At 39.7% G+C, this 23750-nt stretch overlaps 1 protein-coding gene across 1 annotated transcript; it reads left to right on the plus strand.

Moving 5' to 3' along the window:
• si:ch211-112c15.8 (tumor necrosis factor receptor superfamily member 25) lies at positions 1-23276 on the plus strand. Its single transcript, XM_041800250.1, has 10 exons — positions 1-156; positions 6500-6596; positions 6703-6822; positions 7089-7217; positions 7347-7386; positions 14506-14609; positions 14763-14930; positions 20830-20867; positions 21153-21267; positions 22852-23276. Exons 1-10 carry the CDS (start codon positions 67-69, stop codon positions 23235-23237), a joined length of 1287 nt encoding a protein of 428 aa, XP_041656184.1. The 5' UTR covers positions 1-66; the 3' UTR covers positions 23238-23276.
• Positions 23277-23750: the final 474 nt, after the last annotated feature.

Raw genomic sequence — 23750 nt, forward strand, 5'->3', positions numbered from 1 at the left:
ACTTCTGTTCTAAAGTGAGAAAGCTTCTTCCTGTTGGTGAATGCTGTGGTGTTCTGACATGTTGCCATGATCTGTCGTCTGTTTTCCAAACGAATGAAAGTAACACTTCAAAACTTGCCTAATTTCCGAGTAGTCTACTCTGTCAGCATGGACTTGGTAAGTAATCCAGATCTGATATTTTACTTTGATCAGCTGTTTAACCTTAACGTAGCTGTTGTGAGAAATGTTGAAATCATGTCACCTGTGTTACAGAAACTCTTGGCACAGCATTGTTGTTACTCGGAGCATAAATATTTAATTTGCATTAATATTATCCACATAATGTTGGTTAAAGGGTTAGTGACTGTCATTTTTAATGCTACAACTTATCATTATACTTTAAAAAATTATCCAATCTTACTACTTGTTCTTAGTACTGCTCCCTTTGGTGTCTTTTATTGTTCTCATGCTGTCTTCTCAATTGACCTTTTTGCTGCTTTTATTTTAATTTTCTATTTTAATTTGATCTCCTTCAATTCAAATATGTGTTTCTACCTGGTTATGAAACTGACTGAAATTAATATAGTTACCTCCAAATGACCTACAAAAGCAAACAAGACCATCAGTGAGAGGATTAATTATTTTTATGCAATTATTTAAAAGTCTTTGAAAATCTTCAACAGCTTTTACAAATCAGACAAGGGTGCCTTTAACAAATTTGAGGCCCTAGGCAGGGCACAACATGAAGCCTTGCTTAGTTTTGTTTAAAGCAATCATAGCAATCATAGAGGTACTTGCTCATAACCTCTCATATGAGTAAAAGTACTAATCAAAGTTTCCATAACAAAATAGTTTAGCATGTCTTCAGGCAATGTGTATCTTGCAGAAATAATCAAAAATGTACTGCAGGCGTAAATATCAGTTCTGCTACAAATCAGGACTTTCAACTACATTTCTGCCACTTCTTAAGGAACCCATCCACTCTGTTATGGATTTGATACATCTGCATAGATCTGCCTTGCTTTAATTTGCCTAGTATGAAGATACTGTACATCTTTTTAAGGGGCTTGAACTTAGTAGGAGGTCCAGGGGTTCTTCCTGGGGATCAGACCTTATATTAATGCTATTTTATTCACACAAATTTACAGATGAGTTTGTTACACATCTTAGTTTAAGAAATGATTTCTTATATCTACCTCACAGAGGTCATATGCCAGCCTTTCCCCAATTTTAGTGGGCTGTGGCCCAATTTGAGACCTGAAAAAACAAACAGACCAAAAAACCCCTTTGCAACCATAACATGAGCCTCAAAAATTTACGTTTAATTTATGATATTTTTGTTTAATAAAAAGGGAATTTAATGCAAATGCTTTGCTTTCAGGGACATCAGGATTACTCAGAAAGTGTCTGTGGCATCATTAAGTACAATTATTAAGCCACTGTCATTAATTTTGTTTTATCAGGCATCTGCAAAGACACTCAGATTATCTTTTTCTAACATTAATCTCTGTAAATGTACTTTGTGGCCCCTAGTAGCATTGATGTCTCTGAAGAGACTGATAAATTATTAAAATCAAGAAGCAAGCTGCATAGTGGAATGTTTAATGGAATGTCCCCTGTTAATCCAACACCAGTCAAACCACGACACCTGTTTTAAAAATCATAAAAAAATAAATGCTAAAAACTTCTGGCTGTGTTTTATTACCTCTAAGTCTTAAAAATATGTTATCGTGTATTTTATGATCATATAAAAAATGATTTGATATAGATTTACATTTCCATGATCTGAAGTTATTCTAATTGACCCCTTTGGCCTACCTATAGTGCCTCTGGGCATGGGCCCACACTTTAAGAAGCACTGCCCTTGGCAATTACTTACCTTTGCCTTATAGTAAAACTGCCTACGGTGCCTTATGAGGGCACAAAATTGCCAAAAACAGCATTTTCCGCCCACAACAAATATTTGGATCATATGTTAGACCTTGAAGCTTAATGGATTGTTTCACAGAAACAAAAAACAACCAAAGGGTGCTCAAGGTGAGGATCAAAGTGTTTCTGGCCTATGTGGTTGAATAACAGAGTGTAAAAATTGAATTTGAATCTCTTTTGGATGAAAGAGTTATATTATCTTCTTCCTGGCCAAGATAAAAAAAATATTTTAATGGTACTGTTTTATGCTCAGTGGAGCAAAATTGGAAAAAAACACCAAATAAAGTTTCACAAATGAGCTTCAAAAACTACATTAAAACTGAAATATTAATTTTAATTAGAGACCAAAACCCCTTCATCCTTGTTGTTTTGGGGGTTTTCAAAATAATTGTGAAACATTTATCTGTTCAACAATTGATGTATTTTAACATTTACAAAAATGGGTGTATCAGTGACCACAAGCGTGTCAAAATAATACAGTGAAAAATAATGTAGTATGTATTTGAATGCAGATAATCCTTGCAGCTCCAGGAACTTTTAGTCCCAGGAATTTCTCTTCAAGGAGCTAAGAGGTTCTTGTGGTCCACTGTTGTATTCATTTACACCAGGGTCCAAAGTCCTGGGCAAGGTTATTATAGCTAACTTAAAAGTTTTATCATGAGTATAATGCTAAAAAGTAAAATTGATGCTGAAATTAATCAAACTAAAACTAAAGCTAAGCATTTTTGCAAAATAAAAGCTAAACAAAAACAAACAAAAAAAACAGCATTCATAACTCATTAACACTAAACTGAAATTTAAAACAAAAAGTTAAAAATGAATAAAAATAAGAAATAAAGTATCATAACCTTGGTCCTGGAAAATAATCTAATTAAGGCATCCTGACAGCCATGTTTCATGAAGACAAGGTAAATCAACATGATTATCTGACATCAGATCATTTAAGAGGCATCTAGCTGCAGACCTCTATGGTGAAGTGGTGGTTCCAGATTGGACAAAGGACATCACTTCCTGCCCTACAGTCGAGATTACCTCATCGTAGAAATCTGCAACAAATGAGTCTAAAATGTCCCATCATAGGGATCCTCTTGGATCATTTGCTCATAAAGATATAGATGCAAATGATCTAATATTCAACAGACCAAATTTAACTGGCAGATTATTTTTAGCAGAAAATGTATTTGTAGTTTTACTTTCAATGAGATTTTTTTGTGATTTCTCCATTTTTGTTTATATTTGGATGTGTTGTGAAAAAGGTTTGGGTCAGGTCTATAATCTATAATTCAGGGACGCCTTGACTGCTGCCATTTAATTTGTGTCTGTAAATGGTGAGAACATAGAAGAAATGGAGCAGTTTACCTACCTTGGTAGCGTAATCCATCCATCTGTTAACTGTGAGACTGAGATCAACAGCAGACTTGGCCTTGCACATGGAATGATGGGTTCGCTGGGAGAGGCAGTATGGCGCTCATGGTGTCTGAGTGTGTAGAAGGAAGACGTCTTTCAGTCCTTGGTCCTCCTGGTCTTACTATACTCTTGTGAAGCCTGGACGCTGACTGATGGCCAGAGACGTTGGCTGGAGTCCTTTTTGATAACTTCCTTTTGACACATTTTTGGGTATTGTTGGCAGGACCATGTGTCTTTTTAAAGGTATATTTTGGGGCGATATATGCCTTTATTTGATAGAAGAGGACAGTGCATAGAGCCAGAAACAGGGAGGAGAGAGTGGGGGAGACACATGCAGGAAATAGGCCACCGGTTGGACTTGTTCCCAGGCTGCCAATGTGCATAGAGAGCAACGTAACCTCTAGGCCATCTTCATCCCGTTGGACTCTTTTTTTTTGACAGCAGCACATTTTTGGGTATTGTTGGCAGGACCGTGTGTCTAATGCTGATGTGCTTGGGAAAGCAGGATGGGAAGACAGTGATTGGTATTAGAAGGTGATTGTAGTATGAAGATACCTGTGTGTCTGTGTCCATTCACTGCTTCATCATTATTCCTGGCTACCATTACAATATGAAGACAAAAGAACACTAAGCAACTCAAAAAAATGTTTTTGAAAAGTCATGGGATGGATACAAGAAATTTCCAAGGCACTGAACATCGCCTGGAGTTCAGTTAAATCCATCATCAAGAAATGGAAGGAATATAACACGTGTATATCTGCTTATATTAGGCCATCCTCACAAACTGAGTAACTGCAGAAGGAGGAGACTTGTGAGAGAGGTCAGCATATCACCTATGACTATTCAGAAGTAGTTATAAGCTTCAGCAGCTGAGATGGGAGAGATTGTGCATACAACAACTGTAGGCCAGGTTCTTCACCAGGCAAAGTTTTATGGGAGAGTGGCAAAGATATGCCCCTGCAGAAGAAAACTCAGATTAAATCTTGACTAGAGTTCACCAAAAGGCAGGTGGGAGACTCCATGGACAAGTGGAAGAGTGTTCTTCGGTCCGATGAGACCAAAATGGCGCTTTTTGAAATGGAGGACATCAAACACTGCACATCACCACAAACACACCATCACCACCATTAAGCATGGTGGTGGCAGCATCATGCTGTGGGGATGCTTCTCAGCAGCCAGCCCTGGAAGGCTTGTAGAGGTAGAGGGTAACACGAATGCAGCAGAATATAGGAAGATCTTATTCAGTCTGTAAGAGAACTATACAGCCTGGGAGATTATTTATTTTTGAGCAAGACAATAACCCAAAGCATTGCTGGACTTGAAAGGGGGTGATCCATCTGATCCCCATGCAACCTTACAGGGCTTGAGCAGTTTAGCAAAGAAGACCTGGAGTAAAATTTTAGTGTCCAGATGTAAGCCTGATTAAGACCTATCCACACAGACTCAGTGCTGTAATTGCAGCCAAAGGAACATCTCCTAATACTGACTTGAGGGGGGTGAATATTTATGCAGTCACTCATATTACATTACATATTTTTGGCTGACCACTGAGGTCAGCCCTACACATGGGTTTATGTGACTGACTGACGGACTGAGTGACCTGTGGATTTAGATGTACTGAATGCCTCCACTGGAGTGATTACCTCAGATATAGCTTTAGTACCGTTTTACTAGAACTGGACCATGTTTCTGTATTAAATAAAGAATAAAAACAATCCTCAAAGCTTTTCTTGTTGTGAAAGATGTTTTCACTCTGCTGCTGACCTACTTCGGCATGACTGTATGATAGTTAGGGAAAGGGTAACTTCTTTTGTGAATGCTTGTATACAACGGCTGCTAGTGGAGTGATTAGCTCAGACTTAGCCACAGTGGCACTTTGGTCAGAACTGAACAACGTGTCTATGTTAAAAAAAAAAACAAAAAAAAAACCAGGGCAGAGGGAAACACAGAAAGCTTTCTGTGACAGAAAAGATGTTTTCACTCTTCTCCCAGTGTGTTTTGGCATGGGTTTGCGATTGTTACGGTGGGGTTTCTCTGGTGTATCCAGGGGCTGCTGCCATGGTAACTGTTAGCTTGGATGTAGCTGAAGGAAAGCGGCAGTTTAATTGGAAGTTGTTTTTTTCATGTCTCCTGAGCGGCCTTGGTATTAGATGAAGCTCTGCCTTCAACAATTTAAGGCAGCGGTGGCCTGCACAAGAGTAGCGCATGTGTACAACGTCATTTGTGGCTCTGATAGCCATTTATGAATTTCACTAACAGAATGTTGCTCCAATCACCTTCTGAAGATTTTCAGAAAAGTCCTGCCCTTTGGTGCGCAGGTGGCTGAGTGGTTGAGGCACGCCCCATGTTCGGGAACGGCCCGGGTTTGAGTCTGGCCGGAGGCCCTTTGCCGCTTGTCTCTCCCCCGCTCTTGTCCCTGTTTCTGACTCTGTTCACTGTCCTCCTCTATCGAATAAAGGCACAAAAGTGCCCAAATTAAACCTTTAAAAAAACGAAAAAAAGTCCTGCCATTCCCAAATGCTTTCTGCGGGAGCTTTTCCAGATGATTGTGAAATATATTCAGTCAATCTGGCATGCCAGGTTTGCTGTTTCCTGCCAACAGGGCTTTAGGCTCCTTCATTTCTCAACCAACTGACATTAGAGACAGCACAATTACATAGCCGAAAAACTAATCACTCTGTCAGAACATACAATTCAGTCTGGCATTTCAACTAGCATCCTGTATAATTGAGGTCAGCCATATACTAGGTTTTAACCTGGTCTTTATGCATTTAATATGCATTGCTTTGTAGAAATCTGTTCTCATTTTGACATTATTTTTTTGTCAGAAAAGCCAAAATATGTTAACCATGATTGCTTTATAAAATCAATAAAAGGGTGAAACATCCAAGGTGGTGAATACTTTTACCAGGCACTGCTTTCTTGGTGTTTTCTTATTTCATATCGTTAGTATTTGTTGTTCGTATTCCCTGTTGTTATTGATGTTTCTCATTATTGTTCATATTCTGTATTTTTGAAAACTTAAATTGTTGTTTAAATTCTTCTATATTTAGTTTTTTTCATGTAGTTTTTTTAAATGTGTATCTCTATTAAATTTATTTCTTCTTAATGCTATTATTAGCTTTAATTTTCCTCCAGGGTTTAATAAAGTCTGTGATTCTGTCTAACCTCCTCTATGTTTCAGGTTCTCCTACTGATTCTTACCTTCCTTTCCAATGGACCATGTTACGCTTTGAGGATGGAACAAGCTGGTGATTTCTGTGATTACAACTGTCCCCATGGTAAGTCATAACATGGGCCCGTAGGCACTGAGAAAGCCTTGTGTTATAGTGTTAGAGTAAAACTAGTAAATTTTATGCACTCATTTTTTTCTTATCTGTATACCAGGATACTATCGCAACGGTGTCTGTGCTGATAAAGGGAAGTACAGATGTAATAAATGTGAGGATGGCGAATACACAGACAGGGAAAACTTATTGGAATGCCACAGGTGTTCTCAATGTCGTCGTAAGTATGTTATTGATTGAGTTTGGTCATAATTTTTTTTCAGCTTCTGGTACATTGCATAACCTTTTGAAATGTAATTTGAGAAAAAACGAATTGGAATACATGATATATCCAGAAAATTAATAACCAGTGTTTTTAGAATTGTTGCTGGTGTACTTAAACAAAACATAAAAACTTTGATAATGATATGGTGGATTTTTAGTGAAATCCAAGGAACATTTTTGGTATTTTGACAGAAATTCCTTTTTTTTCTACCTTTTTTCCAGATAAAGAGGTGGAAATAAAGCCTTGCTCAGATATTAGTGATAGAATATGTGATTGTCCAGAGCGACATTACTACCTTGGTGACCCTGACTTTGGGATATGCCAGCCTTGCCCAGATGATCCATGTAACAGTAAGTGAAGTCAGAGACTGTTGAAACTCTGAATAGCTTCTAACACCTCCCATATTGTTATACTTTCTAAAACACACAGAAAAGTTACCGAAAACTTTCCTTAATCCTTATAATCACACTTTTTTTCAGAGTCTCCTCGCCACAAGGATTGCAGAAGAAAGTGTCAAAGGTAGCAAATGAGGAAATATCCATCCATCCATTTTCTATACCACTTATCCAGTTGGGGGTGGTAGGGGGGTTTGGAGTCTATCCCAGCTGTTATTAGGCAAGAGGCGGGGTATACGCTGGACTGGTCACCAGTCAATTGCAGGGCTGACATAAAGACAGACAACTAAGCACACTCACGTTCACACCTACAGTCAATTTAGAGTCACCAATTAACCCAATGAGCATGATTTTGGTGGAGGGAGGAAGCTGGAGTACCTTTGGAGAACGTGCAAACTCCACACAGAAAGGCCCTAACCTGCAAGCAAACCAGGGACCTTCCTGCTGTGAGGCAACAGTGCTAACCCGCCATTCAGCCCCATTAGTAAATATGAATGCAGGAAATCCAGATATGTTCACACTTTTCTATTCATGATAGACTGGATAGATATCAGGCAACATTTGCTGTAGGCAAAAAAACAAAAACAAACTACATATTTATCTTCTGCTCTCTTCACTTAGTGCATTTTAATGAGACATTTATTGTAAATACCATACTTACATACATCTCATATCTTAACTGGTCTAGCGTTAGGACCCACCATCACCACCTTAATGAGAAATCACAACCTGAAATTTTTGAAAATTATCAACCATTCTCATGAAAAAAAGTTTAAATTTGGATTTGAACACAGAGACAGGGAGAAAAACAAGCACATTTATTAGTGCTGAAGCCCTGGGAGGACATGCATGCATACATTTTATTTTACTCCATTTCCTGTGACAACATGTAAGATTTGTTTGTTTCTGAGAGATATTAAAACATTAACAAACTTTCAAGGGATAGCCATTGTTGTTATTCCAAGATGACAAGATGAAAAAGTACAAACACTACATTGCCAAAAGTATTTGCTCACCTGCCTTGACTCACATATGAATTTAAGTGACATCCCACTCTTAATCAATAGGGTTTAATATGATGTCAGTCCACCCTTTGTAGCTATAACAGCTTAACTCTTCTGGGAAGGCTTTCCACAGGGTTTAGGAGTGTGTTTATGGGAATTTTTGACCATTCTTCCAGAAGCACATTTGTGAGGTCATACACTGATGATGGACGAGAAGGCCTGGCTCTCAGTCTCCGCTCTGATTCATCCCAAAGGTGTTCTGTCAGATTGAGGTCAGGACTCTGTGCAGGCCAGTCAAGTTCATCCACACTAAACTCTCTCATCCATGTCTTTATGGACCTTGCTTGTGCACTGGTACACAGTCATGTTGGAACAGGAAGGGGCCATCCCCAAACTGTTCCCACAAAGTTTGGAGCATGGAATTGTCCCAAATCCCTTGGTATGCTGAAGCATTCAGAGTTCATTTCACTGGAACTAAGGGGCCAAGCCCAGCTCCTGAAAACAACCCCACACCATAATCCCCCCTCCACCAAACTTTACGCTTGGCACAGTGCAGTCAGACAGGTACTGTTCTCCTGGCAACCGCCAAACCCAGACTCATCCATCAGATTGCCAGATGGAGAAGCACGATTCGTCACTCCAGAGAAGGTGTCTTGACTGATCTAGAGTCCAGTGGCGACGTGCTTTACACCACTGCATCCGATGCTTTGAATTGCATGTGGTGATGTATGGCTTGGACGCAGCTGCTCGGCCATGGAAACCCATTCTGTGAAGCTCTCTACGCACTGTTCTTGAACTAATCTGAAGGCCACATGAAGTTTGGAGGTCTGTAGCGATTGACTCTGCAGAAAGTTGGCAACCTCTGCAAAATATGCCCCTCAGCATCCGCTGACCCCGCTCTGTCGCTTTATGTGGCCTACCACTTCGTGGCTAAGTTGCTGTCGTTCCCAATCGCTTCCACTTTGTTATAATACCACTGACAGTTGACTGTTGAATATTTAGGAGTGAGGAAATTTCATGACTGGACTTGTTGCATCCTATCACAGTACCACGCTGGAATTCACTGAGCTCCTGAGAGCGACCCATTCTGTCACAGATTTTGTAGAAACAGTCTGCATGCCAAGGTGCTTGATTTTATTCACCTGTGGCCATGGAAGTGATTGGAACACCTGATTTCAATTATTTGGATAGGTGAGTGAATACTTGTGGCAATATAGTGTATCTCAGGAAAACAAGTTAAATTCACACTTTATCACAGCAAAATGAGTCAAATAAAATATATTGGTGCTTTGGCTTCCATACACTAGTGACCCTGTAAATACCATGCATTCAGAGATATACAGTCCTGTTTTGGGAATTCACACTGTAACTCCAGTTATTAAACTTCAACTTTAAATAAGCTGCAGACTTCTGACAATCAGAGCAAATATGCAGTTTTAGGCCTTGTAATAACTAGACCTTGCCTTATCATTTTAAATACATCAATAGAGCTGCAAAGTTAAATTCACGGATACTTTACATTGTCCTCACTTCTGTTTATAGCGTGAGAAAACTTGGCTCAAGCACACAACGGCTCAATTTGTTCCTCTTTTGCTAGTTTGAGTTTTGCTTTCACCTGGCTACCCTCTACTGGACGATGATGTGAATCAGCAAACTAGCAGCCCAGTCCGTAGATCTTACTTGCTTACTTTAAATTGACTTTACTTAAATCAACAGTGAAAAGGTTTCCATCATCCTGTGATTAAACCCAGTAAAAAGTACAATTGATTATCAAGTAAACTAGATTTGTGTGAGTCTGAATAGCTATCAGGGTTTACAGTGTAGAGACCAAACGGTAACCCTTGATACTAATGCCGCTGAAAATGCTTTGATATCTAATAGCTCCAACTGAAGCGAGGTATGCATAGATGTGGTCTGTGATACCTTTATATAAATTGGATTGGTAGTGTAGATGCAATGCATACTGGTATGCATTATAGATCATCCTGTCAACTGACATGATCTTTGCTAAAAAAGGAATGCATGGCTTTATTTATGTCTGTTTGGAAGGATGGGAAATGAGTTTCTTTTTAGCAATCCTTTTTAGCAATCAGGATCATTTGGCTCAGCACAGCAGCCTAATAAGATCTGATCAGACAGTTGCCAAACAGCTCTTCATTTGGCACCATTTCTGTTTTTTTTTATGTCTTTTGACGACGAGGAAACATCAAGAAAACAAAAGTTGTCATTTCAGTTTAGCCAGCCTCCTCACACTGCCTATTTGCTAAATAGTATATCACCATGTACTCTTAAAGCATATTTTTGACAAATGAGGGTGAAAAGCTGTTGAGGGGGAGCCATCAGCCTCTGAGCTTGTGGTTAATTTGCCTCTGTTAATTTTTATTACCAGCAGCTTTACTGCACAGAGTGTAGGGGAGAGTGGGGTGATTTGTGCCCGGGTGGAAGTAGTGCCACCCCTTGTTTCTAGAAAACCATAAAAGAAATTGGTCATCTGACCACATATTTTTGAAGAGCCATCCATTTTACTCATCCTGCAAAGAAAAGAGACACATGGCATGAGAGGTAAGCACATTTTAGCTCAAAAAACTGTTTTTTTGCCTTTCAAAGTAAAAATTCTATGAGCAAAGTTTTTTGATTGTTGTGTCTGAACCATTATAGACGTTATAGACAAGTTTGAAAACATTTCACACGTTTTAGTGCTTTAGTAGGCAACACAATGATTCTATACAGTTAGCATGATGTTAGCTCTGAACTGCTGGATCATGCTAATTTTTCAGAATGGTGGGGCTGGGGTGAATTGTGCCAAAGGGTCTGGGTTAAGTTGTGCCAGTGGCACAACTCACCCCCACTTATGATTATTTCCAAAATATTATTTTATTGTAATAGTGTATTGTATTCTTACATTTTATCTCTAAAACTATGTGACATTCTAGGTCTGTGAATGGAAAGCCTATCTTTACATTTAAAGGGATACTTCAACATTTTGGCAAATTTGCGATTGCCATAATTCCTATAGTCTTAGTAATAGGTTTGTTTCTTTTAGTTGTCGGTGCAAGCTGTTTCTAGATCTGGGTGGACCGTTAGACCAGCTGCACTGCTAACACTATTTTAGCAGACGGAATTTTTGCTTTCCCTCATCAAACTCATCAAATACACAATCTAACAACTCCAAAACACTCTTGTGGACAAGTAGTTACTTGTACATTCACCATGCTATGAAATAATCATGAAACATTACGAGACGAAGATGTTTTAAAGTTAAATGCAAAGCCAGAACTACACTCCAGACATGGCTGCTGCATTGTGTCACTCTGCCCAGTGGTTCACTCAAGAAATAGTTCTGAGTATTTGCTTCATGTGTCGTAATGTTATATAATTATATGTTATTATTTCATAGCGTGGTAAATGTGCAGGTCACAACCAACATAACCACACACCCACACCCATACACCTAGACCCACAAACCCAGACCCACAGACACACCCAAACCCTGACACTTGCACAACCAGACCCAAATAGCCACAAATCCAGACCCACACATGCAGACCCATACACCCAGAAACACAAATCCCAGACTAACAGACCTAGACCTAACCCACGCACTACCAACACACCCACCCTAACAAATCTACACAACAACACACCGAGACCGACACACCTAGAACCCAGCAAAGAAGGGCCAAGAACAGCTGGAGAAGTGAGGAGATGGGCATGCCTCATCATGCCTCATTGATTTACCTACCATTTGTTTAATTTAGCTAACACTGATTTTAGTTTTGAGTTTGCACTTTGTTATTAAAGAGCAGTTTTATTCATTTTTAAGTGGCCTAAGTCACAATGGAATGTTCAGAAATTGACCTAAGTCACTTTATTCTTATATGTTACATACATGACAGACAGCGTTCTATGTATGTCAACAGACATCTATTGCCAAAGCCTTGTTGCCTGAAATGATTCACAAATATCATATATTGTGTATTTAAGTTTTTTGTGTTTTCCCAAAAACTAGAAAATATGACTTATGCTAATAGTTTAATAGGTTGACGATATCTAAATAAACCTTAAATGAGTTATATTGTATTGAATTTGTCTTGCTTTATAAAGCCTTATAGTTTATGAGATTAGGATGTTCTGTTTTACTTCAATAATCACTGGCACAATATACCCCAACATATTCTCCTCAAAGGCACAACTTACCCTGCACCGGGGCAAGTTGTGCCATGAGACCACTTTTTTTTTTCCAAAAGCTATATAACTAGTTTATTTCAGATCCAAATTTATTCTTCCCGGAGATGCACCACATCCTGAAATATATGTACTTAAGTTGGAGGCATTACCATCATGGCCTCACTTTAAAGTCACTTTGAGTAAAAACTGGCCCAACTCACCCCGCTCTCCCCTACAGGGATACTTACAGGGTATGAGAGCTACAGAAATGACATATAGGCTGTTGTGTACATAAGAGGCGGACAAGTCAGCTCTGATATCAGGTCATTACATGTATTGTTGATGCCTAATACACATGCACACACTAAAGTTCAGTCACTGGGTATCCATATGCCAGAACAGATAATTACTCTGCAATAGTGCATTTTCTAAACAACCCCACAGACTTTCTGCCACATTCATGACCCACTAACAATAGCTCTGAAACCCACTTTTGGACCTGGCCCACCAGTTGTGAACCACTTATCCATGATACATGCTCCTGGTTTGGATTTTTGTGCAGAATTTATTGTATCCACATTTTCAGTGACAAGTAAAGTGAATATTTCCATACAATGTCTTTTCTATCTCTACTGAAGATATCTTCCTTTAAGCGTGAGAACAGATCAGTCAGGAGCAGATTGATGTCTAATTTGCCTCAGAAATACTTGGTGTGATTGAAAACAGCTGAGAAGTTAAGTTAGTCATCAAGTTTTATTCATAGCACTTAAATCCATTTACTTAAGCTTCAAGAATCTTACAGTTAGTTTGCAATGTGTGTTTCATTTTACATTTTTAGGTTTTTGATGGTTCACTTTGATAATTGACAACAATTTTATTGAATGAGGAAAAAATAGCATCTTCAAACGTTTACCTGGCTTTAAGTCTTGCTTTAAGTAAAGTGTGTCATGATTCCAGATAAGGGGTCATGTGATCTTCAGAGGAAACTTCTGCCATTCTGTGGAAATTGACATTTATTTTTTCGCATCTCTTGAGGACACTGTGTTCACGTGGTTTTAACTGAGGCCCTGCTCTACCTGTGCTAAATCTTGTGGCTACAGATGTTAAAAGTCTCTCCATAAAGGTGCTTTAGTTAGATGGGTGACAACAGCCTTACTAAATAATGCTTGTAACTGCACGGAATTTTTAGCTGTAATGTTTTATTTTGAAAAACTCACACAGAGGATGGATTCTGAGATTTTCAAATTGGTCTTGATCTATAGTCCTGTGTTGGTAAAAACACTAAAACACTCTGTTTACTGGAAGCATTCTTTTGGTTGATGCAGACTTATATTACATACCTCTATAGCAAGCTTTTATATGATGCCGTGTAAACAAAATACACACACTTTTATTGCGCAATGTATTCAGATAATTATCTGAAGTCACATTCAGCTTGAGCTATCAAGGGTAGAAAATTATAGAAATTATAGGAAAAAATTCTCACAAAAATAAAAAAGTCCCATAACTGAATTTCCATGAAAAGCCAGGAACAGTTTTGAAAAAAATTCCCCCCAAATTAGCAATTAAATAAAAAAAAGTACGAATAAATTAACAAGATTCCCATGAGAGTACCTAAAGATTTCAAAGCCCCCCCCCCAAAAAGTGCTTAAAATCAAATACTCTAAAATATGTAAATATATCCAAAAAAATTTCATGCAAATTCCTTAAAATATTTAAACAATTCCCCCAACATTTCAATCAAATTATTCAAACTTCTATGAAAAATCAAGAAAACCATCTAAAGAATTCTGATAGCAGAATGTATTACTGGGTTGTGGGAAAGCCTAATTATAACATCCTCATATGTACACACAGGGTCCTAGGAGGTTGATTATCAATCTTTATTTCTCACCATGAAATTACGTTCGTCAGGGAGCTTTTTTTGCCCAGATGAATTATTACAGCAAGAATTACCAGCTTCAGTGTTCACAGATTGAACAGAATATTATTTTAAGACTTAAATGTTTGTGAAGTCACCCCAAATGTATATGTTGTTTATATGAGTTTCTTTCTTTTTTCTTGTCTTTCAGAAATACAACAACTAACTCACCTGTGCCTACAGCCAGATCTACAATTACAGCTACACTGACAACTATAAGAAATACTCCTGAAATGAATCGAATTTCTCCACACTGTCAGTTCTAAGAATTGTGTATTTCCTTTTTTTTTTTTTTTTTTTTTTACAAGTAATGTGTCAGATAAACTTATTTGCACTCAAATGCCTTAAAACTCTATTACTTTCATCTTGCCGTTGGTTTGATGTCTGCGTTTCCTGTGTCCACAGCAGGGAACCAAATGGCCTGGTTGTTCCTGGTGGGGTTTACAGTTGTGATTTTTCTTGTGCTCTCTTGGCTCCTGTTCTTCATCAAGCCCCCTCTCAAATGCCCTGGCAGCTGTCCCTGCTGGAGCCCAAACAAAGACCTGGAGCAACCTGTCCAGGACTCTAAATGCAATGGTAACCAAGTGGGGAATATAACTAAACAGTCAAGTATGGCACTGAAATACTCTTACACTTTTTACCTTGTGTGAACACTTAGAGTTTTTACACTTATGTGACCACTTAAATAACACTTAAACTCAGAAATTCATATTTGACATGCAAAACATGTGGTCAGCTGAAAGGCATAGCATTGTATTTGAAACTAGTCAAATTAGTTTAGTTTACTGTTATGCAGAGGTGGAATAAGTACACGGCTATTGTACTCAAGTAAAAGTACAGTTACTGTGGTATAAGTAGAAGTAAAAGTACTGGTATATAAATTCACTCAAGTACAATGTTACAATGTTACAATGTTACAATGTCATTTAGCAGACGCTTTTCTCCAAAGCGACGTACATTTGAGAGCAAGAACAACACAAGCAATGATCTAGACAAGAAGAAACAACATCAGTAAGTGCCATCAAGTGCTTCAGGTTCAATTGGACGCAAGTGCTGCCGTGTAGAGTTTAAGGCAGAGTACCAAAATATACGTTGTTTATGTAGTTTTTTTTTTGGTTTGTTTTGTTTTTTTGTTTTTTTTTTTTTTTTTGTTTTTTTGTTTTTTTGTTTTGTTTTTTTTTTGTTTTTTTGTTTTTTTTTTTTTTTGTTTGTTTGTTTTTAGACAGCAACAATGAATCAAGGAAAATGTGGGATCACTAATTGCCATTCATTAGGCTTCACAACAACTATTTACCAAGTACCAAGTGCTGGATCATTCCCAAAGAGCTGGGCAAAGAAATCCCAGAAGTAGAGCAGGACAGTGCGAGCTAACTATAGTTGGGAAACTCATTCAACCACTGGGGACAGCAGTGGAGAATAGTCTGGCTGAGACTCAATCTACTACTGGGGACAACAGTAGAGAATTGCCTAGCTAAGTGCAAAGTGTTCTCTGAAGAGCTGGGTCTGTAGCCTTCTCTTGAAAGTAGACAGGGAGTCTGTAGATCGAATGTAGTTGGGTAATTCATTCCACCATTTAGGGACAACAGAGGAGAAGAGTCGAGCTAGTGACTTAGGAGCATGATGTGCTGGAAGTACCAGGCGCCTTTCGCTGGCTGAGCGTAGTGGGCGAGAAGGGGTGTAGACCTGGATGAGGACTCCAGGTAAACAGGAGCAGTTTTAGTTACTGCTTTGTAAGCAATGATTAGAGTTTTGAATTTAATGCGAGCTGCAACTGGAAGCCAGTGTAGAGAGATTAAAAGAGGCGTGACATGAGCTCTCTTGGGTTGGTTGAAGACCAGACGTGCTGCTGCGTTCTGGATCAACTGCAGAGGTATAACTGTGCATGCAGGTAGGCCTGCCAGTAATGAGTTACAGTAGTCAATACGTGATATTATAAGAGCCTGTACTAGGAGTTGTGTAGCATGCTCTGTCAAGTAGGGTCTGATCCTCTTGATGTTGTAGAGGCGAAACGGCAGGACCGAGCAATCGAGGCCACATGGAGCTTGAAGGTTAGCTGGTCATCAATCATGACACCCAGATTCCGGGCTGACTTAGTGGGCAAGAGATTATTTGATCCAAGCTGGATACTGATCTGCGGTTCAATAGTGGGACTGGCTGGGATGATAATGAGCTCAGTTTTGGGCAGGTTGAGCTGAAGGTGACGTTCCCTCATCCATTTAGAAATATCAGCAAGGCAGGATGAGATCCGAGCTGAGACAGTTGTGTCATCTGGTGGAAAGGACAGGAATAGCTGTGTGTCGTCTGCATAGCAGTGATAAGAAAAGCCATGGGAGCGGATGATTGCACCAAGTGAGGTGGTGTATATTGAGAAAAGTAGGGGACCAAGCACAGACCCTTGAGGCACCCCTGTTGATAAGCCATGCAGTTTAGACACTCCTCCCTTCCATGATACTCTAAAAGATCTCCCTGTGAGGTAGGACTTAAACCACTGTAGGGCAGATCCTGAGATACCAAGTGAAGAGAGTGTGGAGAGGAGGATTTGGTGGTTTACTGTGTCAAAGGCAGCAGACAGATCCAGCAGTAAGAGAACTGAGGACTGACCAGCTGCTCTGGCCAAGCGAAGTGATTCCGTTACCGACAAAAGTGCAGTTTCAGTAGAGTGGCCCCGCCTAAAGCCAGACTGATTCTGATCAAGTAGATCATTGTTCTGCAATTGTTCTGAGAGCTCGTTGAAGACTGTGCGCTCCAGTATTTTTGATAGGAATGGGAGAAGTGAGACCGGCCTGTAATTTTCAACCAGGGCTGGGTTGAGAGTGGGTTTTTTGAGCAGTGGTGTAACCCGCGCTTGCTTGAAAGCAGCTGGGAAAACACCTGTGGACAGAGAGGAGTTAATGATACAACTCACAGCAGGGCTGATTGTGGGCTCAATCGCCTGCAAGAGATGTGATGGTATCGGATCGAGGGGACAGGTTGTGGGCTTAGAGTCAAGCAGAAGCCTGGTGACCTCGCTCTCACTTAGTGGAGAGAATGAGCTAAGTGATGCATCACTAGCTGGTGGCAGAAAACTGAGTTGGACAGGCTCAGAGAATTGGTTGCTGATGGCAGAAACCTTGTCAGTGAAGTAGGAGGCGAACATGTCTGGAGTCAACATACTGGAGGGTTGTGGGTTTGAAGGAGAGAGGAGCGAGTTAAAAGCAGAGAAGAGGTGCATCAGTGGCAGCACAGATCTTTGATTGATAGAACGTCTTCTTAGCAGATTTTAGAGCAGAGGTAAAACAGGACAGTTTTTGCTGATAAGCACTCAAGTCAGTGGTTTGTTTGGATTTACGCCATTTTCTCTCTGCCGCTCTGAGCCCTGCCCTTTGGGTTCTGATGACCTCAGTGAGCCAGGGACAAGGTGGAGTATTACGAATAGGCTTAGACACCAGAGGGCAGAGTTTGTCCAGAGAGGAGGTCAGTGAGGAGCAGAATGTGTCTGTGGCCTCGTTAACAGTGAGTGTGAAGGACTCGTTACATGAGGCTAGTGCAGCTGAGACCTCGTCAGACAGCTGTGTTGGGTCAAGTGACTGAAGGTTTCTGGTATGATCTTAACTGAGTAGTAGATTGTTGAAGTTCAGGTAAGCCAAGTGAGAACTGAATGAAGTAGTGGTCAGAGAGGTGAAGTGGTGTTACACTCAAATTAGCCGTGGAGCAATTGCGAGTTAGAATCAAATCCAGTGTATTACCAGCCTTGTGTGTAGGAGGCGTTTGAACCAGTTTCAAGTCAAAGGAGGACAGTAGTGAAATAAAATCAGTAGCCTGGGCTCTATCCAAGTGGATGTTCATGTCACCCATGACAACCAATGGTGTGCCATCATCAGGGATGTCTGAGAGTAACATGTCCAGTTCCACAATAAAGTTGTCCAGGTGACACCCAGGTGGGCGGTATACCACAACCATGTAAGCCTTTATTGGGGCAGTGACCTGTACTGCATGATATTCAAATGAGGTGTTATTGTCCAAGGGTTTGAACTGGCTGAAGTTCCAGCTATGAGAAAGAATAATGCCTGTGCCACCTCCTCGGCCAGAAGAGCGAGGTGTATGAGAGAACACTGCATCAACTGATAGAGCAGTTGGTGTTACAGTGTTCTCAGGACGGACCCAAGTTTCTGTCAGGGCTAGGACCTGAATGTTAGACAGTTTAGTGAGGGAATTGATGAATTCTGCTTTGTTAACTGCAGACTGGCAGTTCCAGAGGCCAACTGTGATAAAAGGTTGTGGAAAAGAGGCATTCTGCAAAGTGGATAGATTATGCAGGTTTCGCTTTTCTGTAACTATTGTGCTTCTTTCTGTTCCCATATATGACTTGTATTTTTTGGTTGCACATGTTGCGTTAGACTGCTGGGGTGCGTTAGACTGTTATGAGGCAGTGCTGCCTGTCGGTGGCCTTGCTCGGTGGACTCGCACAGGTAGACTCGCTGGTCTTTACCCAATGTGGTCTTCACACAATTGGGCTTCCACAAGGGCTGGCGCTTACGCTGACGCTTCAGCGCAGTCTGTGTACTTATATAGAGAGATATGCCACAGATGTGCACAATTGAGTTGATTGTGCACAGCCGCTAACCGCCCCAGCTGGCAAATTTAGATTCAAACTCTCTTAAAGCTTGGACTACAGTGAAACTCCGCCCCGGCAGTTTACACTTTTAGCAATCAATAGAGGGAGCCACACGCGTCAACTGCCTCACCTATTGTTGCAGAGAGAGTGAAACTAACACGTTCAGCCTAAGCAAAACTGCCAACAACCTACTTCCAACTGAAACAACCAAAAGCAGATTCCAAGTAAAGATAAAAAGCATCTCATTTAAGTACCGAGCACTGGGTAGCTGCTGAGGAGTTGTGCAGTAAAACAAAATCTTTCTTGGTTGGCAATAACAACAAGAGTATTGGTCTCTAAGCAGGTTGTTCAGGTAAAGACACACCTCTATATCAAAATAAAACACACTGCAAAATTGGCAGTTGGTTAAACTTATATAGAGTTCAATTCCCATCCATCCATTTCCTACACTGCCTATTCCGTTTTGTGTGGAAGGGGTCTGCAGCCTATCACAGCTGTTGTTGGGCAAGAGCCAGCTTACACCCTGGACTGGTTGTCAGTCTATCTCAGGGCTGGATTAAATTTAACATTTTAAAAGTGTCCGTATTGCTCCACACTACTTATAGTAAAGCTAAACTTTTCAAAGTCCTAGATATTTTGCAATTTGACAGAGCTGCAGTAACTCTTGAAAATATGTGGCAATGTGGGTGTCTGCAGTCGACATTCTTCAGTGTGCAGAAATGTTACTATTCAAATAATTATTTGAAATAATTTTCAGCTTAGCTATCAAAGGTAAACCGGGCTAATGAGTGTTCTCCAGACTAGGTCCTTTTGACCTACATTTCATTCTTTGTTCCTGTCTTATCTTTCCAGTACATTACAGCAAACATAAAGAAAAAACTCTAACATCAGCCTCAGACAGACTTTTTAAATGCACTTCTCATAATTTAGTTTAGGTTAGTTAGTTAGTAAGTTAGTTTAATTATCAATCTTCATCCCTTACAATGAAATCACATTAGTAAGGTAAGATGAAAGCAGAGAGTCAACCTCATAAAAAGGCAATGCATACTGATGAAGAATATGTACTTTGTGTCTTTTAGGAGCAACTCAAGTCACAGGTGTGAACTCTAACTCAGGGGAAAACTTCACTCATGGTGGAAATGAAAAAAGCAAACAAGTCCCCTAAGTAAACCTAAAGAGAGCTCGACTCCCCTGAAAAGGCATGAGCTCCCCCAAAAGCCTCAAATGAGGTGTTTAGGGAGAGCTCTAAAAAGTTGTCACCGTATAGACTACTATTTTATTTTATGTTCATTAAGTTTCCTAAAATTTAAAACCAATTGTATAAAGATCTCAATGTTGTTTACTTGGTCATTACATACTTTAAATTTTCAACTATGTGGTGCATGTGACTTGGAATGCTTTGGGGCACTTTGGAAAATGGGGGCCCCCCAAAAGCCACTGTATAATTCAAACACTACCAAAGATTGACCAATCCTTAAATGTTTTTCAGTATCCAGAACCACTGCTCTGGAGAAGATGTTGAACAAGGGATTAGCTGCACACTGCAGCAACTGGCAAAAATGATGAATGTGTGATCCATGCGACTTTGAAAATGAAGCAGGATGAGTCTTTAAACTGTTATAGACAACTTGCACATTAACAGGAAAAAAAAATCACAAATAAATAACTGATCCACATCAACATTAATCAAAGTTTCCTCAGAGGGGCATTTGGCTAATAGTACAATTCTACTTTTATACCTAAGTGCCCACAATGCAAATTTAACAGACTTCAATCACAACACTAGGTTTTTCTCAATAAGAATTTTTTTTCAAAATGTGCCTCTCAACTGAAAACGTTTGCACGGAAGCTGACTGATAACATCTGCTTTCCTCCTAACAGAACAACACAGTCATCAAGGCAGCAGCCCAACCACAGTGGTAAGTGCTACATTATGTACATGTTGTGGTCAGCTGAGATAAACTTGAAGATTTGTATAGTTCTGTAGGTGGACAGTCAGACTGAAAAAAACCAACAAGCACCTAAAGGTCAAGCAGGTTGAGCATGGGCAAAACACTGATCACCATTTGTGTTTAAGAAAAGCTAGGGATGTAATGAATCATGAAGATTATATACTGATGTGTCAGAAAGACTGATGAATTTTAGCCATTGGTTTTAGATTCTATAAAGTTGTTTGCAATAATAATCTTTCTTTTTTGCCTTAGACAGTGAACATAACTGAGGAAACTTCCATGATCACTCTGAATGAGAGCCAGTCCACACGAGAACACCCCACTGCAGCCTACAAGATTCCTCTGCTGCCAGACACCGAACACAAAGGTAAATCTCACTACTTGATACCAGGTGACAAAGCACAGCATGTGAATGAGTGAACCAAGTGGAATTTATTCAATGTACTATTATGTATGTATATAGATGTATTATAAAATCATTATTCCTAACTGATACTGATACATTTGATTGTTCACTAATATGTGTGAATAAACGAGGACTAAGTGTCAAGTCCAAACCTGCAAGGTTTTATGCCATTAAGATTTTATTTTGTCATCTTACAATGCATTTTATCACAAGTAAATACAGCATGATGTTGCATTTTCAAATTATACAGTCCTTGGATTTGTGTTATTATTACTATTTTAAAATTTCAGTCTCACTACTGTGTTGGAGTACAACTAATATTATTGATTAAATGTTTTCTATCAAAGCAACGGTTTGTGAGATTAATTTGTAGTCATGTAGACATGAAGTCAGGACTTTGATTTAATAACCTGCATTTTAAAGATACATTTCACCTGATATAAAGTGACAGTGGTACTGTACATCGTACTATACAAACAACTCAAATATCTATTTAATAAAAGGAAGAGTCTGTGTATTATCTTGAGTCTGAAGCTTTTCATCTGTGTTTGCTCAGCATGCTGGTTATCAGTGATCAGTAGCTGTGGCTCACAATGTGGAGGTGGAAGCTGGGAAACAGGACGCCCTCACTTTTGTGCATCAGTCAGCTAGCTGACATTAGGGTAAATGGCAAATCAGATAGCGAGTGCATGCAAGTTAACTGTGAAACTTTGCGTCCTTTTACATCACGTTTGAACCACCTTGACATTGATCTCCTACGTTAACATCTTATTTTAGAATATGCCATGTGAAAAGATAATAAAGTCATCAATAATTCTAATACTTATCGTCCCATTGACTTTAAAGAGTGACTTTACTGTAAGATCTTTAAACAGTGATTTTGATCTTCTTGTATGCTTTATTTTGATACGAAAATGTAAAGGATACATCCAGCAGTGTTCAAACCCTAAAGAGACTTTATTTTTTTAAGAGGTTGGGTGGTTTCCTGAACTTACAGTTCTAAGCAAATGTTACTCAGACAGTAGGAAGTTATGATGCATGAGCAGTGACTGATAAAAATGTCTCACCAAGCGCAAAATTGGCTATTTAGTAGATTTTTAGAAAGCTATGAGGTCTGATGCATAGTGGAAAAAATATGTCATGCTTGGGTTTTAGTGTTTTCATGGGATTTTTTAGCAACCAAACAGACAGAAGATATCCCCCAAACTAGTCCTTTCAAGGCATGTGAACCTTTTCATAATGAATGCAGTCAACACAGTGCGATCTCCTGACATGGTCTGATCAAATGCTTCTGCACAGTTTCTGTATCTTGATGACCTTTAATTTAGTTTGAACTGAGTTTACATTTTTCCAAAAAGCAAACCAAAGGACAAAGCATAGAGTGGGATTGAGCTGTGCATTGAATCACTGGGGGAAAACTTGAGACAATGAAAAACAAATAGTTGTATCTCAATGTGGTAAGGCACTAGGACACTGGATACACTTGACACCCGTGCAGGTTTTCCCCTCCTGAATGTCCTCAGATTGTCTCTTTTTTCCTTACAGCTGACAGACAAGGGAATTATTCAGGGCACTGGCCTGCCATTGTCCTGTACGCCATTATCAACGAGGTGCCCCTGCGCAGGTGGAAGGAGTTCTTGCGCCTGCTCTCAGTGGCTGACCAGCAGCTGGAGCGGGTAGAGCTCGAGGCTGGTTTGGGTCTCGGCTCCATTGAGAAGCAGTACCAGATGCTGAGGCTGTGGAGCCAGCGCTCCACTGCAAACCTGAATGATGTCTTCTTGGCCTTGCACTACATGGATTTATCAGGCTGTGCCCAGCTGTTGCAGGAAAGACTGGACAAACTGAAGTGGAGGTCTGAAATGAAAGAAGGTGTCACAACTGGCAGGAATTACACGGGAAATGGTTTCAGTGGGGTGGTGCAGGAAACCTGAGGTTGCACCTGCTGTACACAAGGACTACACTATCATTTAATGAGATCATCAGAGCTTACACCTTGGGAACCTGTGTGTAAGACTAGAAGTATCCAGTGCATGGAGAGGATGTCATAAACTGTTCCTACAACATAGTTTAATCACATTAAACTTTAATAATGACCCAAACTTAGTAATTTAGATGTATATTACAATCCAGCTAAGTGTAAATGGGCATCAAGGAGCTCAGTTGTTATAGTGATTTTTTCATCTTTTCATAATTATTTCAACTCAGCCAAGTGTAAATTATTTCCTTTCTTGAGGCTGTATTGAGGTGAACTTCATTTTTTCTTAAAGGACTATTGAAATGCACCATATTCTTTTGAAAACAGTGGACCTGCTGTATTGCAGAGTTAGCTGCTAAACTGGAGTTGGGATAATAGTGTGGCATCCTCAAATGCATAGAAACATTATCCACAACAACAGCAGCAGATTCATTCAAAGAATAGCACAACATCTTAAACTCATTTTTGC

This window comes from Cheilinus undulatus, linkage group 11 (genome assembly GCF_018320785.1).
Source record: "Cheilinus undulatus linkage group 11, ASM1832078v1, whole genome shotgun sequence".
NCBI lineage: Eukaryota > Metazoa > Chordata > Actinopteri > Labriformes > Labridae > Cheilinus > Cheilinus undulatus.